General features: G+C 47.3%; 1 protein-coding gene across 2 annotated transcripts in view; it reads left to right on the top strand.

The window, feature by feature from the left end:
- The window catches only part of hook3 (hook microtubule-tethering protein 3), a 43,008-nt gene that overhangs the window by 5,625 nt on the left and 19,555 nt on the right, over positions 1–17,828 (top strand). Inside the window, exons 2-10 of one of the 2 annotated variants that reach the window (XM_080842659.1) lie at positions 6,089–6,174; positions 7,160–7,232; positions 7,338–7,388; positions 7,977–8,109; positions 9,450–9,517; positions 9,632–9,694; positions 10,174–10,257; positions 14,806–14,969; positions 17,171–17,311. In XM_080842659.1, coding sequence (XP_080698785.1) covers positions 6,089–6,174; positions 7,160–7,232; positions 7,338–7,388; positions 7,977–8,109; positions 9,450–9,517; positions 9,632–9,694; positions 10,174–10,257; positions 14,806–14,969; positions 17,171–17,311 — 863 coding nt within the window. The remainder of the gene's footprint in view (positions 1–6,088; positions 6,175–7,159; positions 7,233–7,337; positions 7,389–7,976; positions 8,110–9,449; positions 9,518–9,631; positions 9,695–10,173; positions 10,258–14,805; positions 14,970–17,170; positions 17,312–17,828) is intronic. The other variant, XM_080842658.1, reaches the window with a different exon arrangement.

The raw sequence follows: 17,828 nt of genomic DNA, 5'->3' as shown, positions 1-17,828 counted from the left end.
TTGTCTAGCGTCTGTGGCTGTTTCAGGAGAGGCGCCATGAAGGCTTGCGACCGCTTCAGCTGTACTCCTGAGCAGGCTTTCCGTCACTCACAGGGGTTAGTGTTTCTCAACCAGCATGTGGGAGCTAAATATAAAGCCCCGGCGGTTCGGTCACCACGTAATGGCCTCTACACACAGACTTGACCGGTCGGAGGGCTGGCCTCTTTTTCAGATCAGTCTGATATTTAAACCAACAACAAAAAGAAAAAAGCCCTTAAGCTAATTAGCCATGTTCTAAACCGCTCCTCAAAAAAATTAGCAAACTCAATACTGATGACATGGATTTAAAGTGTTTACAACCGGCCATGTGTTTTACATTGTGTATAGAGTAATCCTTACGTAATGTGTACTCGGCTGGTTGAAGCCGTACTCTAAGCTCTGTTTCAAGCAGTTCTTACATCGATCTAATAATACCATTCAGTGCTTTTTGCTGTTGAGTGTGTGTGTGTGTGTGTGTGTGTGTGTGTGTGTGTGTGTGTGTGTGTGTGTGTGTGTGTGTGTGTGTGTGTGTGTGTGTGTGTGTGTTGTGTGTGTGTGTGTGTGTGTGTGTGTGTGTGTGTGTGTGTGTGTGTGTGTGTGTGTGTCGTCTGTCCTTGGACTTGTTTGCGCTGGTGAAAAGGCTGTGCGGTGACGAGAGCGAGCTGAAGCCGCTACCCCGTCGCTCAAGCGCGTAAATTATTTCCGCGAAGGTTGCGCTGGTCGATTCAGCGGGAACCAGCGTTGGCCTCCTCATTCATTCACGGATCAAGGCTGATTAATTGCGAGCCCTAGCGAGGTCATGGCAGTATGTTCATTAGTGCGGATTCCCACTCTCTACCCATGGGAGCCTGCATGGTTGTTTAAATAGTGAACACACACACACACACACACACACAGACACACACACACACATACATACATACATACATACATACACACAAAGTAGGGACTATTTAGCTGCAGCATTTCCCTCCATGCTTGGCGTATGCATTCATGCTGCTTCTCCTCCATGTATCGCTGGAGCAGCCCTGATGGTTGAACGCCAGCCCGGCCACACTAGACCACCGCATTGATTCCACCTCCGGCCCACTGTGCCGCGTCGATGGGAAGCGTTCTCTGTTTGCAGACCCAAAGAACCAGCCTAAGTGGAAGCCAATGAACTAGGACGACTGAAGCTGGCGCGAACCAGAACTCCTCCATCCCCATCTATCCCAGAACCCCCCAGCATCTGGCTGAGCTTGAAATGGAACAGGCAGGAGATGGAAGGATGAAAGTGGAGCAGACTGGGGGAAGGGGCAGAGTGGTATGGGGGATGGGATGGGATGGGGGGGGGGGATTCCCCCAGCTGTTTCCAGAGGCAGCCAGGCAAAGATAACGTGTCTGACACTCATACGCACAGACATATATACACACACTTGGGGAAGCCTCGCTTCACAGACACCTGCAATTTTAATCGGCTGCGCTAAGCCTTTGTGTCTGGCACCTCCGTAGATGCCTGTGGGAGGTGTGTCTGGCTGGCTGGCTGTTTGTCTGTTTGTCTGTCCGTCTGTCTGTCTCTCTGTTTGTCTGCGTGTGTGTGTGTGTGTGTGTGTGTGTCATTATGAGTGTTTTTTTTCAGAAGTAATTAGAGATGCATCTCCGCAAAGAAATGTGACTGTGCGGCATCAGCAGTCGGTCATACCGTAACCTATGCAACTACGTGGATGCTGACACTTCACTCTACCACCTGCTAAATATCATTTAGCAAGGCTTAAGGCCACGGATATCAATGACTCACTGAGGTCCTGACACACAGAGGCAGGCAACACATACTTTGCTGTAAGTCCCCACAAGGCAATGGCCCATCAGTCTGGATTGTGCAGTCACATAATGATAATAAAACTTAAGAAGAACCATGTGTGATTGCTTGCAATCCATATCTGAGAATAAAGTTGTAGAGCTGAAGGCTGACACATTGGACATCAGACATCAGCCATCATATTTCCTATTTTTTCTTTTCAAATAAATATGTCAAAAGCCTAGAATATATCTCCTTTATGTTTGTCCCATCCTTCAACAAAGATTCCTAACTGTACCCAAAACGGCTCTCAGTAAAGGCAACCATGAGAGAATGGCAGGTCTTTCTGGAGCTGGACTGACGTGGCCAGTGACTCATGTACCAGAAACAGGGTCCTGTTATGGTAAATGACACACACACACACACACCCACACAAACACACCCCTGTTATGGGAAGATCTGGAGCAGCAGTGTTCTCTCCCCGTCCTGCTGATGAATGGCATACTCTGCTATCCCAGCGTGTGTGTGTGGTGTGTGCGGTGTGTGTGTGTGTGTGTGTGTGTGTGTGTGTGTGTGTGTGACGCAGACATGATGCATTGAGGTACCCTGGGAGTCACCCCGAACAAGGTCTCCCAGCCCAGAGGGTCAACACCACAGCACTCTGGGCTCACTGGGAGAAATGTCCAGGCTGATGTTTCCATGGCTCTGGCCTCTGCCTCTGCCTCAGCACCTTTTGTTGCGCTGAATGCACTCAGGTGACTGCAGGTAACAAAAGGCAGAAAACCACCAAAATGGCCCCGCAAGCGTGCAACATCACAATGTTTGGAGTGAAGAGATGATTGTTGAAGGATGCATGTGAGTGTGTTTCAAAGAGAATTCCATGACTGGACATTCAACAGTGGAAGTCTCCTGAACGGCCTTCTTTCTGCCTGTCATAATACCCTTCCCTCTCTCTCTCTCCCTCTCGCACTTTCTCACTTCTCTGTTTCCAAAACAAAGCCCCCCTTCTTGTTTCCTCACTGCTCTGAGCTCTGCTGAGTGTGCCTGGCTTTACTGTATGTTTCTTTGTGTTTGTGTATGTGTATGTGTGAGTGAGGGTGGAGAGAGAGAGAGCTAGGGGGGAGAGAGAGAGAGTGAGGGGGAGAGACAGAGAGAGTGAGGTGGAGAGAGAGAGAGTGAGGTGGAGAGAGAGAGAGTGAGGTGGAGAGAGAGAGAGTGAGGGGGAGAGAGAGAGAGTGAGAGAGAGAGAGTGAGAGAGAGAGTGAGAGAGAGAGAGTGAGAGAGAGAGAGTGAGAGAGAGAGAGAGAGAGAGAGAGAGTCAGGGGGAGAAAGAGAGAGATAGTGAGGGGGGGAGTGAGAGAGGGGGAGAGAGAGAGGGGGAGAGAGAGAGAGAGAGAGAGAGAGGGGGAGAGAGAGAGTGAAATAGATAAAGGGCCAGAGAGAGGCCCCATCCCAGTTCATGACGAGTAGAGCAGCTTGTGCTTGTGTTACGTAAGTGCTGGAGTCGAGTGTTTGGGTTCATCCCCCTCTGGCCTCGTGCCTGAACTCAAAGCACAGGCCCGTATTCCCAGCTGCTGCTGACGCCGCTAGCCAGCAGCGCTCTCCCTGTCTGCTGCCCTGCTGGGCCTCCCTCTCCTCGCCTCTCCTCTCCTCTCCTCGCCTCTCCTCTCTTCCCCTCTCTTCCCAGCCTCCTGATGTGGCAGAGGGGGAGAACAAGATCTGCTAGTCTCTCTATCTTGTTCTGAGAAACAAAGATGGCTGGTGCCATAGCATTCTAATGAAGAGAAAATTGGGTTTCAGGTGGACACTTGAAGTTGCATTTCCTGATTCTAATCCAATACACTTTTTTGTCAAATTCAGCTCTCCATGGTGCTCTAGCTGTCCGTTCTGCTCACAAACACTCTGATGTTCATATATGATCCTGCCTTTGGAAATGGGAGACAAACACAGTGGCTCGGACCAAGCCATAAACAATTCCAGCCAATCTACATGAAGCTTCAGGAGCATGGAAGGAAGTGGTGTTATTTGATTGGCTGTTGAGCTCAAATATCCACAACCTTTACCAAAACCTGCTATTAAGTTTCTGGGCAGTGAGTGCGACCGGTTTGAGGTGTTGAAAGCAATCACCTGCCCTTGCTCAGTGGAACTTTTCAGTGAGGGGGTTTCCTGTTGACATTCGAGTGAGAACTGCCACACACACTGTCACCTTTACCATTTGTCACACTCATCAGTCAGATGGACTCGGTGGCCACCTGTCGAGTGAGCCCGCTAAAGCTGGCAGCCTGGCGGTCAACTCTAGTCACCACAGGGTTGGTCTGAGGAAACAGAGACTGTGTGATTTGTGTGTAGATGTGGTGGTATCGATTAGTTTGTTTTTTGTGTATATTCCTCTGTTTATTTTCATCAAGCTGTGTACAGTAACAGCGATCACAAGAATGCCCCTGGTCTGTGGTACTTGCTTCCCTCTCTGGATCTGAACTCTCTAAGTATGCTAGCTTGTGAAACTAGATGAGTGTTTTACCTCAAGTCTAGATGGAAAATCCAAATGTGCCCACAGATGTTTTGCAGGGCTGTTGGTGGCGTGTGCGTGTGTGTCTGTGCATGAGGAGACTGGAAGGCATGCGTTTGTCTTAATAAAACCCCTTAGGGTTGTTCCAGAACAACACCGCTATGTTGGGACAGAGTTAAAGTACTGGCACGTTAACGCACGTTAACACACGCACTCACATACAACTCAAGGAGTTTGATACTCCACACTTGCTTAGGGCCTGGCCCAGACAGAATGGAAGGAAGAGAGGGAGCAAGAATGAGTTTGCCAGTTAAGGAAACAAAGAGAGAGGGAGTGAAAAAGAGAGGGGAAGGACGGACAGAGCGAGAGAGAGAGCGAGAGAGAGCATGAGCGGGACATACTTTTCTTCTTGGAGCTCTGAGCAGTGTTCCAACATTCCAGTGAGCTGCACTGAGCACGTGCTAGGGGGCGTTGTACAAGGGGTTCCTACCCAGGATGAAGTTTATGACCTGGTGTGTGTGTGTGAGTTTGTGGAGAGACGCACAGAGGTGTTACACGTCATGAAAGAAACTTCAGCGGCTTACTGTTTTGAAGAAATGACCACCCTACTAATCCTGCTGCTGGTACACACTGCTACTAGCTTTTAAGATGAAGGCCTCAGTCTTAGAGGTGGTTTGTGTATATGAGAGAAAGAGAGAGAGAGGGAGAAAAGAGAGAGAGAGGGAGAGGGAGCGGGAGAAGGATAGAGGGAAAAGGAGAGAATTGGGAGGTGAAAGAAGGGACAGAACAGCTGTGTTTACCCTACACCACAGAGAGCGCTGTGGAGGGAATGAGTTGTCAGTATGAAGCTGACGTGGTGTCTGTCTGCACACTGAGGAAATGAAGCAGAGCGTGGTGTCTGTCTGCACACTGAAGAGATGAAGTGGTCGTGGTGTCTGTCTGCCCACTGAAGAGATGAAGTGGTCGTGGTGTCTGTCTGCCCACTGAAGAGATGAAGTGGTCGTGGTGTCTGTCTGCACACACTGAGGAAATTGGAGGCTTTGAGATTAGAGGAAGCCTCTGCCCTGTCCAAAAGGGAAAAAGAGCTCTCTCAAGAGCTATTGCTTTATCTGATCCCCTAGATGTCAACTCTTTTGGCATTTTATTTTATTGACAAAATTGACTATTGTGTCCAATACTGTGTATGTGGTAGATATGCACTCAGTTTTATGCTATAGACTTCTACTATACACATACACACACACACACACACACACACACACACACACACACACAGAGACATACACATAATGAGGAGTTATAACTGTTGTACTACTCAAAGCTTTTTGTAAAGGGCAGAGTTGTCCTTCTATTGTAATGTTGCTGTGGACTGTTGCGGTTGCCCTGTAAGCAACAATGTGGCAATGGTCACATGCGATCGCTTCACCAAACTTGAAATGGGAAGTATTAAGTTTCAGAACTAAACATATGGCCATAGCATGCTTGTGGTTTTTGGTGATGGTGTTGTTTGCATTAGTAATGTCCACACCTGGCTCTTAGTTTCGTGTGTGTGTGTGTCTGTGTGTCTGTGTGTCTGTGTGTCTGTGTGTGTGTGTGTGTGTGAGAGAGAATTATCAGCCCTGCCTACTTCTCAATAGTCTCAACTCCATTGTACATCATGGTCAGAGAATGGCCTCACAGTGCAGAAGATGAAGAAGTGGGAGTCGGGGTGGAGACTTGCTTTTGGTTTTGCATATTTGTAACTGTGTTTCTGTGTTCCCCCCCCCCCCCCCCCCCCCCCTCAGATTCAGACGTTTGGAGTGGAGGCGCCCTGCAAAACAGTGGAGGACCTCGTCGGCGGGCTGGTTATGGCCCAGGTCCTGCAGAAGATGTGAGTCTGGGGCTCTCGGCTGCTGCTGCTGTGTACATTTACCACTTGTTGTTTCCCCTTCCCTTCTGTCCCTCCCTCCCCTTTTGCCACACGACCCCCCCCCCCCTTTTTATTTCTACCCGGCCGGCCTTAAGCAGATGGGCCCCCCCCCCCCCCCTTTATGTGCCACAGTTCTGCCCAAGGTTTCTTTGTGATAACAGGGAGTTTTTTCTTGCCCCAGTCACCATTGTGCTTGCTCTAAGAGGGGGTTTAGGCACTGGGCTCTGTAAAGCACCTTGAGACAATTGTATTGATTTGGTGCTATATAAATACAATTTAATTTAATTTAATTTAATTGAATTGCTCATCTCTATGTAGAGCAGTCACTGACCATTCCTCCAATAGGATCACAGCTCACTCTGAAAGCAACCAATCAGCATTCCCCTTCCACACGATAGGTCTGCTGTCTCTAGCCAGTCATTAGCACTCAGCAGAAGTCTCTCAAGAAGCCTTTTAAGTTTAAAGTTATCGATTTATGAAAAAGGTCAGAACAAATGAACATGTAATTAGGAAATGTCACAAACCACTGGGTAGACTTTGCCTCATGTGTAAGTGGTTATGCAGCAGCAGAAGCAGCAGCCTATCTTTCCTGATGGTGGTGTGGGTGGATTTCTTTAACATGGCCTGCGGTTAGTGTTTATATGTTGGGGCTTTTCACCGCTCTCCGTCTGAGTATCCTGTTTATGTGTTTGTGTTGGTGGATTTCACCATCCAAGGAGGTGTGCTGGGTCTTTTATGACATGGCAGAGGGAGAGGGTAATGTTGGGCATTCACACTGTGTGTGACAAACACCTGATGAAACGGCGAACGCTACTAACTGATTATCATGTTTCACCAGTGTAAATCACATGTCTCACATGTCTGTCTCTCTCGCCCTCTCTCTCTCGCCCTCTCTCTCTCTCTCTCTCTCTCTCTCTCTCTCTCTCTCTCTCTCTCTCTCACACAGAGATATTGTGTATTTCAATGACAACTGGATAAGCCGGATTAAGTCTGAAGTGGGGGATAATTGGAGATTAAAGGTATGCCATACGTCAGTCTCGGGTTTTCAGAGAAACCATATTATTAATGGGCCACCCCAGTCTCAACTCATGTAGTGAACTCATGCACTCTGTCTGTCCTTTCAGATCAGCAACCTAAAGAAAGTCTTAAAAGGAATCTTAGACTACAATCAAGAGGTAAGAGTGGGCACCTGTTCAACCTGTGTGTGTGTGTGTGTGTGTGTGTGTGTGTGTGTGTGTGTCTGTGTGTGTGTGTGTGTGTGTGTCTGTGTGTTTGTTTGATTATATCATATGTTACTAGCAGACTGGTGTGTGATTATATCATATGTTACTAGCAGACTGGTGTGTGATTATATCATATGTTACTAGCAGACTGGTGTGTGATTATATCATATGTTACTAGCAGACTGGAAGACTACATGGATAGTTCCTGCACTGTGTTCTTTGTACCCACCCTTAGCTCACCTCTTGCTGCTCTCCTCTCTCTCTCTATTTCTCTTTCTCTCTCTCTCTTTCTTTTCCATCCACTCATCTCTGTATCCTCTCTTTTTTTCCATCCCATCTCCTTCATGTGTGCTTTTCTGTCTGGCCTGGTCTTCTCTCCTCGCCTCCCTTTCTATTTTGGTCCACTTTGCAAGCGTTTCTCCTCCTCCTCCTCCTCCTCCTCCCACTCCTCCTCTTCCTCTCGTTTCTTGTCCCTGCTCCCGCTCTCATGTCTCCACTCATCTCTGTGCTTCTGGGTCTCATTTCCCGTCCTCTCTGTAGATCCTGGGCCAGCAGATTAATGACTTCACACTCCCAGACGTCAGCCTCATCGGCGAGCACTCAGACGAGGCGGAGCTGGGCAGGATGCTGCAGCTCATCCTGGGCTGTGCCGTCAACTGTGAACAGAAGCAAGGTGTGGAGTCTCTGCTTGTGTGTGTGTCTGTGTGTGTCTGTGTGTGTCTGTGTGTGTGTGTGTGTGCGAGTGTGTGTAGTCTCTGCTAGTCTCTCACTGTGTGTGTGTGTGGAGTCTCTGCTAGTTTCTCAATGTGTGTGTGTGTGTGTGTGTGTGTGTGTGTGTGTGTGTCTGGAGTCTCTGCTATTCTCTCACTGTGTGTGTGTGCGCCTGTCGGTTTGGAGTCTCGGTTTAAGTCACTGTGTTTGTGCGTGCATGGGTGTGTTTGGGTGTTTGTGTGTTCCTGTCGGTGTGTGTGGTTGTATGTGTGTCTGCATAGGTGTTTGTGTGTTTGTGTTTGCATGGGTGTTTGTGTTTGTGTGTGTTTGCATAGGTGTTTGTGTTTTTTTGGGTAAGTGTTTTTGAGGAGGCTTTGGGTGGATGTTCCCATGCTTATTGTGCATGTGTTTGTGTATTGGGGTGTGTTTGTGTATGTTTGAGCATTCTTGTTTCTGTGTATGTGTGTGTGTTTTTGGCATGTCTATGTGCGTCTAAGTGTGTGAGAGAATGTGATGGATTTCTGCATTTCAAGGCTGGTTTGCAGTGGTGTGCTTGTTTAATGAGCTCCATGTCTGCTGGTGAGGCTCCATGCCTGTGAGCTCAGGGCTTCTGCTGTTTGGAGCAGCGCTTTGATGCATCTGATGAGGAGCTCCCTGGTGGGTTAGCTCAGCTGCAGACAGCTTGCAGGCTCTGCCAGACACACACACACACACACACACACACACACACACACACACACTCACACAGATGCAAACACAAACTCAGACAGGCACACACACTTATACTCAGACACATACAGAGAGAGAAATAGAAAGAGAGAGAGAGAGAGAGAGGGAGCAAATCAGTCCAGATCAGTAAGATGTATCTCTCTCCCTAGCTCCGTCTCCCTTTTACTTGAATCATCACAAACACTCTCATCCCCACCTCATCTTCATAGCAGCCAGTTTTCATGAGTGATGACACACAGCTTAGTTGACTCACAGCTCCACGCTCTCCGGAAACCCCTCCAGACTCCCAGCCCAGCCCAGCCAGGTGGTGGTGTGGGGGTGTGGTGGTTCTGTGAGTGGTCCACACAGTTTACACACTGACGATGGCTTAGGCCGAAACGCGTCTGGAAATAAACTGGTCTAAATGAAATGGCAATGAGAAAAGCTTGAGAGTGTGGTGTTTTTCTACTCTAACCACACAGTTTACTGTCATGACAACAGAAGGGTGGAGGAGGGCTGTTGAAGCTTGCGAAGAAGTGCTGAGTTCAGGATCCCCGGGATTTTGTGTCTCAATATGTGGTCTTGTTTTCACAGAGTACATCCAGACCATCATGATGATGGAAGAATCTGTACAGCACGTTGTCATGACGGCCATTCAGGAGGTATGCCCCCTCTCCCCCCCTACCCACAGTGCTTTTGAGAGGGAAGACAGTGGGTCATTATAATGTTTCATTATCAGTCTCGCTGAAATAACGGAAAAATATTTTCTGCCACAGCTGATGAGCAAAGAGTCCCCGGTCACAGGAGGAAGTGATACCTACGCCGAGATTGACCGACAGGTAAAACAAACATGACCCCCACACACACACACACACACACATGACGCATGCACTTCCGCTTGGGTTTCGATTCACAGTCTTTCAGTGTTCCATCTTGATCTTTGTGGAACCAAATGATTTTTGTGGGGGCGAAGGCTGTCTTCACAGACCTTTGCAACTTTGTCAAAGTAAATCGTTTTCGTTTCGTGATAAAACATTTTTTAGCATGGAAGTCTGGTGAACTATTAGTTTAGATTAGTTTCTAGACAGAATCCCACAGTTGAAATAAATATTTAATTACATTCACTGAAGCTGACATTTAATTCACTAAAAAGTCATGCCAATCACAGAGTTTTGGACATTGCTAATGATCCACCCCCCCCTGAATAACACATGATTGAGTGTTTTGTTGATGTGTTTATGGTTACCATGGTTGCATACGTCTATGTGGAGCTGTTTGTTGCTATGGCGTGATGTGAGTTTGGTTCTGCGTTCTGCAGCTCAAGAAGACCGTGGAGGAGCTAAACGATGCTATGGCCACAAAAGAGGAGATTGCCCAGCGCTGCCACGAGCTAGACATGCAGGTACGGGCAGTCTTACCCACACACGTCCCCCTAACACTCACACACACACACACACACACACACACACACACGCACCCCCCCCTCTCCACAGCCAGCCCAGCACACACTCACAGTATCAGCTGAACATGGAGAGTTCATTTCCAAACAGGACATTTTTTTTCAATAAGTAGTTCGGGAAAAGATGAAGGTCTTGAATTCCCCCATCCTGTTAAGCCACGAATATTTTATTATTAAATCAGATTTGAATTGATTATTCTTTGATGGTAGCTGAGACAAATGTCTTCTTAAAATATAAAACAACTGCAGCTGATTTATCTGTCTCTAGCTGTAGCCTAACTTGTTCTTTTGCATAATGGACATAGTGTAACTCCTGGTCTCAAAAAGAAAGGTGCCAGTATCTTGCGTTTAGGAAATGGCTGTAACCAATAAACAAGCTAGACATGTTTGTACTTGGGCAAGTGGAAATTCACATAACCACTGTTGGGGAACATCCTGATATGGTAATAGCCTCCGTTATATTATGTATGTCTTAACGTCTGAAAGAGAATGAGTTAGCAAAAAAACACTTTAAACCACTATAAACATTAGGCATTATCAACATTAACTTAGGCATGACACTTTCAGAAGGGAACTAAATGAGGTCTGCTCTATTTACACATTGATGGAAAAAAACACAGGTGAGGAGAAAGTGGTGTTTGTCCCATTTAGGAAAGCAACTCTTCATGGGTACAGGCGAGATCTGGCTTCTACATACACACACAACATACACAACATACACCAATATCCTCCCCATCCCACAGCCCTCCATATCCAGGACTGGTGTCTGGATTGCCATCTCCAAATGTGCAGTACTCACATCATACTCATACATCCTCAACACTTTCTAAGTCTTTGTTGTTTATATTCTTGTATTATCCCACCTGCTTTCTCCTTCATTTTTCATCAGGCCGTACACTTCATGTAGTTAAGAGCTTTTAGGACACTTCATGTAGTTAAGAGCTTTGAGGACACTTCATGTAGTTAAGAGCTTTTAGGACACTTCATGTAGTTAAGAGCTTTGAGGACACTTCATGTAGTTAAGAGCTTTGAGGACACTTCATGTAGTTAAGAGCTTTTAGGACACTTCATGTAGTTAAGAGCTTTGAGGACACTTCATGTAGTAAAGAGCTTTGAGGACACTTCATGTAGTTAAGAGCTTTTAGGACACTTCATGTAGTTAAGAGCTTTTAGGGCACTTCATGTAGTTAAGAGCTTTTAGGACACTTCATGTAGTTAAGAGCTTTTAGGACACTTCATGTAGTTAAGAGCTTTTAGGGCACTTCATGTAGTTAAGAGCTTTTAGGACACTTCATGTAGTTAAGAGCTTTTAGGGCACTTCATGTAGTTAAGAGCTTTTAGGACCGTGGCACCCCCAGCCTGTGTTTCTCTTCCCGCACGGGCAGATCTGTAGCTGTTCCGCTTAAGTTGCAAATGAAACCTTGCACGGCACAGCTCTTGCGCACCATCACTGCTTGTTCTTCCATGCCAGAGCAGGCTGCTTTGATGGGTAGAGGACACTTCCACCAGTCTCACAAACGAGCTGGAAAAGAAAAACACCTAAAACTGCTGAGCGCATATCCTCTCCCAAGCTCTTGGGTATCTCGTTCCATCCCAGCCCCATTGTAGTGTGCGCTGACCATTAAACGCTTAGCGACGGTGAGATACAAGCACTCCCGCAGTTTTCCCCTGCCACGGCTGTCCTGTAGAGGGTAAGGCCTTGTGTGTGAAAGATGTGTTATTGCTCTCTCTCTTTCTTTTGTGTGATTCTTTTTCTTTCTTTTTTTAATATATATATTTATTGCAGTGATTTCTTTTTCTTTCTCACTCACTACCTGTCTGACGGTATCCTCTGATCTCTGCCTTTGCTTTAAAGGCCTACCTCGTTCAAGAGGAACGTGATAGACTGAGGTTAGAGTATATTGAACTAGAAGAAAGGGTAAATTTGACATTTTATTTATACTCTTTTTTCTGTTCATTCTGTTCCTACCTCCCCGCACTCACTCTTTGTGGCGTTGGCGTTGTCTGATGGACCTGGATATGCTGTCTGCTTTCATAACAGAACACCTGAGTGGCGTGGAGGCTCCCTAACTCTCTGTGTGTGTGTGCGTGCGTGTGTGTGGATGTGTGTGTGTCTGTGTGTGTGTTTTGTATGTATGGATGTGTGTTTATCCACTACCCAGTCCTAACTGCTGAGTGGTCACACGCACACAAGAGGACTAATGCCCCCCCCCTCCCTCATCTTAACCTACCTGTCTGTGTGGGTTCCCATGGCAACGGCTCAGAGTGCTTAGCAACCGTCACCTTGGCAGTCGCAGCATAGATGCCACGTGTAGAGAATGCAGAAGATGCTTAGAAGTCGCTTTTCACAGGCACCATTTCTGTCAGATGATGATTTTTTTCACCACATGTTTCATTAAGCCTTCAAGGTGTTCAGAATGGGTTTTGTCCTAAGGGCCCTTGGACAGTGGCAAATGAAATCCTTTTCATTAAATCCTGTCCTAATTCCTTGTCTTGTGTCACCACATGACCAGACAATATGACTTTAATCTATCATGCTCAGGACCAGTGGCGCCTTAATGCACGGGCTTACCTGGGCTTAAGACCGGGGCCTCGGCCAATCAGGGGCCTCTTAATAATATTACAAAATAATAATGATGATAAACGTCCGTATTCGCGGTGTCATTACACTGCTCTAAAGTGGAAAAAAATAAAGCGTGAACATCCAACCTGAGCGCAGAAAAGGAAGAAAATCAGACGGGCTATATTATTAAGAAAACTTTGCCAAAAGGATTGTCAGAGGATAGCACTGCCAAAACAGTACCAAATGAAGTGGAGGATACACTTGATGAGGTCAAGGTATGCCTATCTATAGGATCAAGCTTCTGTGTTCAGAATTAAAATGTAGAACATCGTCATTCATTCTTATGACTTTAGTATGAATATTGCCCCCTCCAGTCAAAAATCAGATATTTCTACACTAGTATCATGTGAAAAGCTACTACAATTGCGCTGCCAGAGTTAGCTGCACAGCTGGAACCACCTGTGAAAACTATCTGTAGCTGATAATAAATGTTTGTAGTGACAGGTGCTAGCCATAGCTATTCACACTTATATGTGCAGTTAGCAACGAAATATTTCTCTGTGTCGTGCGTGCATGTTGAATAATAGCCTAACTGCAGTGTGAGTCTAACCTGTTATATTGTGGAAGGTTGTCTTGTTGATTGTCATTCTGTCCATTTTCATGTGTACCATTTTATTCAGTAAATGGCAGAGAGCCAAAGATCACAGTTCTCAAGTCAACTTGTTTTTAAGATTGTTAGTTTATTTTAAGCTTGACTGTTCTCTCCCTTGTACTTCGCATTGGACAAAAGCGTCTGCTAAATGACTAAATTACTAAGTGTAAATGTTTAAACCAGATATACTCAAGCTTTGTATACGGTTCAATCATTGTGTTGGCTATATGGCTATTGAGAAATTGATTATGCGATTAGCGGGCGGGGTGGAGGCTCAAAAAATGGCCATAGCCCAGGGGCCTCAAGTGCTATTAAGACGCCCCTGCTCAGGACAGAAGGAAGACATCATAGAACCCAAGTTCCATGTTGGAATTCTGACTCATACATTTAGAATCTCATTCATTCAGTTGTACTTAGCCTACCCCAAGCAAAGGCACTTTTAGTTGTCCTGTTTGCCGTCACGTAGAGAGACTCTGTGCTCCCAGCACTGCCGCTTTGCTTTGGTGTGGAATCCGACCCTGCTACCCGTGTCTGGACAGAGCCTCTTAAACTGCATGATGCCCTAGTCGGCTCGAGACAACTTTGAGTTTTGGTTGTGTTTTCACCATCTTTTTATTTTTATTTTATTAAATATGCTTGCTTTGACATTCATTGTTTTGACATTATTCATCCTTTATGTTAAGTTGTTCAAAGATGTGTTGGCCACTTATAAATCAGTTCAGGCTGATTTTAAAGTAAACCAAATATAGCAGAGTAGAGACTTCAGAATGGATGTCATTTCTGGCTAGTGGCTAGTGGCTAGTCAGTGGGTCACCAGTCAAATCATTAGTCCTATGATAATTTACTGCACATTTATCTAAAGGCCTCAGTAATACGTTGTTGATTGAGAGGTTAGCTCCCTCTTACCTCAATGGATGTTTTATTTCACTCTGGTTTTAGCCTTGTGCAGGTGTGCTCAATGGACTATAAGATTGTTTATATCAAGGTAATAGATATCATAGCAGGAAGGACAGGGAAAGAAAAGTCATCACTAGTTCACTGTAGCGTGAATAGTTCTCATGTGTGTAGAGACCTTGGCAGGTAGAAAGCAACAAAAGACTCATTATCTGGCCTTCAAGAGGTTATATGATGCTAGAATGGAGAGAGAGGCAGCTTTTTGAGTTACCACTTAGAATCAGTCATATTCAATCTGAACAATTACTTACTTCTTCACTCTTCTCTCTATCTCTCCCTATCGTTCTCTCTCCCCCTTCTCTCTCTCCGTCCTGACGGGCAGGTGGCAGGGCTTCAGGAGGAGAAGAGCAGCCTCCTGGCTGAGAACCAGGTGCTCATGGAGCGGCTCAACCAGTCCGACTCCATCGAGGACCTGAACAGCCCGGCGGGACGAAGACACCTGCAGCTGCAGACCCAGCTGGAGCAGCTACAGGAGGAGACCTTCAGGTGAGAGGAGCAGAGGAGAGGAGAGGAGGGGAGAGGGAAGAGGAGGAGGAGGAGAGGAGGAGGAGGAGAGGAGAGGAGAGGAGGGAGAGTAGAGGAGGAGAGGAGGGGAAGGGGAGAGGAGAGGAGAGGAGAGGAGAGGAGGGAGGAGAGGAGAGGAGAGGAGAGGAGAGGAGAGGAGGGGAGGGGGAAGAGGGGATGAGAGGAGCGGAGGGGGGAGGGGATGAGAGGAGCGGAGGGGGGAGAGGGGAGGGGAGGAGAGGGAGAGGAGAGGAGAGGAGAGGAGAGGAGAGGAGAGGAGAGGAGAGGAGGGAGGGAAGGGGAGAGGGAGGGAGAGGGGAGGGGGGAGGGAGGAGAGGAGGGAAGGGAGGGAAGGGAGAGGGAGAGGGGAGAGGAGGAGAGGAGGGGGAGGGGAGGGGGAGGGGAGGGGGAGAGGGGATGAGAGGATCGGGAGGGGGAGGGGATGAGAGGGAGGGGAGAGGGGAGGGGATGAGAGGGAGAGGAGGGAGAGGAGAGGAGAGGAGAGAGGGAGGGGAGGGGAGGGGAGGAGGGAGGGGAGGGGAGGGGAGAGGAGAGGAGAGGAGAGGAGAGGAGAGGGAGAGGAGGAGGGGAGGGGATGGAGGGGAGTGGGAGGAGAGGAGAGGAGTGGGGGGGAAAGGGTCCTGGCCAGGGAAAAGAAGGTGGACAGAAGGAGGAGAAGGACGTAGGGGGGCTCTGCATTGTTTGTCCTAACTAGCGTTTATGTGGAGAACACTGAAGGCAGGATATGGAAGGGGACTGTAATTGAGATCTATGAAAGATAAGGGTGTAGCATCCAGACCGGCTGTACCGCCTTACCCTTGCTCTCTCACGGTCCTGATTTCAGAGGGGAGCCGTGTGTTTGTGTGTATGAGTGTGTGTTTTCATAATCAAACGGAGAGAGAGGCATCACCGTAGCAGCGCAGTTCAAAGCAAATCCAATGATGTGTAAAAACCACCCGATCAATACATCATGTGCTTATGCTACCATGGCCCGATCTGTCAACCACGAGTAATCATAAACGTGTTAGGGCTTTGGCGTGGGGGCTTTAACAGTGCAAGCGCTTCAGGCAGAAGGCTCTCTGTGCTGAAAAAAGTGCGTTGGGAAGCCACAACTCACTGCGGGCAATCGATGCTGGGAAGATATTGATTTCTCCTCTCTGCGTGCCTTGCCCGAGGCGCTGCTCTGCGGCTCTCTGTTGTCCACAGATTAAAAGCCCATGAAGGCTAATGTAATTGGGCTGTTAAATGCACCGCTGATGTAGCGGCGTGAAGGCGCTCAAAGGGCAGAGCCGGGTGCTAACTGCGGGTTTCCCAGCAGGATTAGCATGTGCGAGGCGTCTCAGTTCAGCTGCGACCTGCAGCCTCTGCCCCATAGCCTGCAGCACTGGCCTCTCAACTCCACCCTGATGCTGATGCCCCAGTGGAGGTAAAGGCTCCAGCATGACCACTACCCCCCCTACCCTCACCCCACCCCCACCCTCCCACCTGCTCTGGGGCATCATCTGGGTCCTGTCTGGGAACTTTTCACTCTCCTCACTGAGGGTGGACATAGTCACTCTCCTCACTGCCTCTTCTCACTGAAGTTGGACATAGTTACTCTCCTCACTGAAGTTGGACATAGTCACTCTCCTAACTGAGGTTGGACATAGTCACTCTCCTCACTGAGGTTGGACATAGTCACTCTCCTCACTGAGGTTGGACATAGTCACTCTCCTCACTGAGGTTGGACATAGTTACTCTCCTCACTGAAGTTGGACATAGTCACTCTCCTCACTGAAGTTGGACATAAGTCACTCTCCTCACTGAAGTTGGACATAGTCACTCTCCTCACTGAAGTTGGACATAGTCGTTCCCACATATGGTGCTTAAGGTGTTTCTGTATTGTGTGCACATGTGTTTTGTTTTTAGAGGTTGGACATTGGTCCTTGTTTGTTTTATTGGGGTCACTTTGGTCTTTCGGGACAAACAGGTTCACTAGACCTGGGTTTGGGTTTGCACTGTTTCTATTGGTCAACTCTCACTGACAGAGGCGTGGCACTATTAGGGACGTACTGCAGTGATCTGCTAGTGTATCTGCACTGTGTTGTGCCATCAACTCCCAAACTGCCTCTTTGTTAACACAAATCTCCAAATGAGATTGTCTTTACCCGCTAACCATTGACCTTTGAACTGTGGGCGTGCAGGCTGGAGGCGGCGAAAGACGACTATAGGATCCGCTGCGAGGAGCTGGAGAAGGAGCTGGCGGAGATGAGGAATCAGAACGAGGATCTCACCTCCCTGGCTGACGAGGCGCAGTCGCTCAAGGATGAGATGGACGTGCTCAGGTGAGAGGGCAAGGGTCACTCCAGTGGTGTGAAGGGGTCAAAAGTGAGGGATTGTGTCTTTATATGTGGGAAATGTAGTTTTATATAATGATGTTTGTAATGTTAGCTGACAATAAAGGATGGGTAAAACATATCTATGAAAAATACCAGTCACATGCTACAGCTACACCCACAAACATTACAAATTCCCACGAATGTAATAAACCACAAACATAACACATCTGCACTTTTTTAACATAATAATCCCAAAAACATAACACAATTATTATTCTTGCAAGTAATATAATTGTCTGTGGAAAGGTACATTTTCTTTAATTACGTCAAAGGTAATAAATCATAAATATAGTGAAACTCTACCTGCTATCGGTTATGACATTATGTTAATCATCACCATCTAATGATTTTGCCATACTCAGGCTCAGTTTCCACTGAGAGTCCAGTAAATATGACTCTCACAAAGCATAAAGGATCAAAACACATTTTATATACATTTTATATCCATTTATCACCATGTGCT

Source organism: Sprattus sprattus (genome assembly GCF_963457725.1).
Source record: "Sprattus sprattus genome assembly, chromosome: 7".
Taxonomy (NCBI): Eukaryota; Metazoa; Chordata; class Actinopteri; order Clupeiformes; family Clupeidae; genus Sprattus; species Sprattus sprattus.
This window is presented reverse-complemented; position numbering and strand designations above follow the sequence as displayed.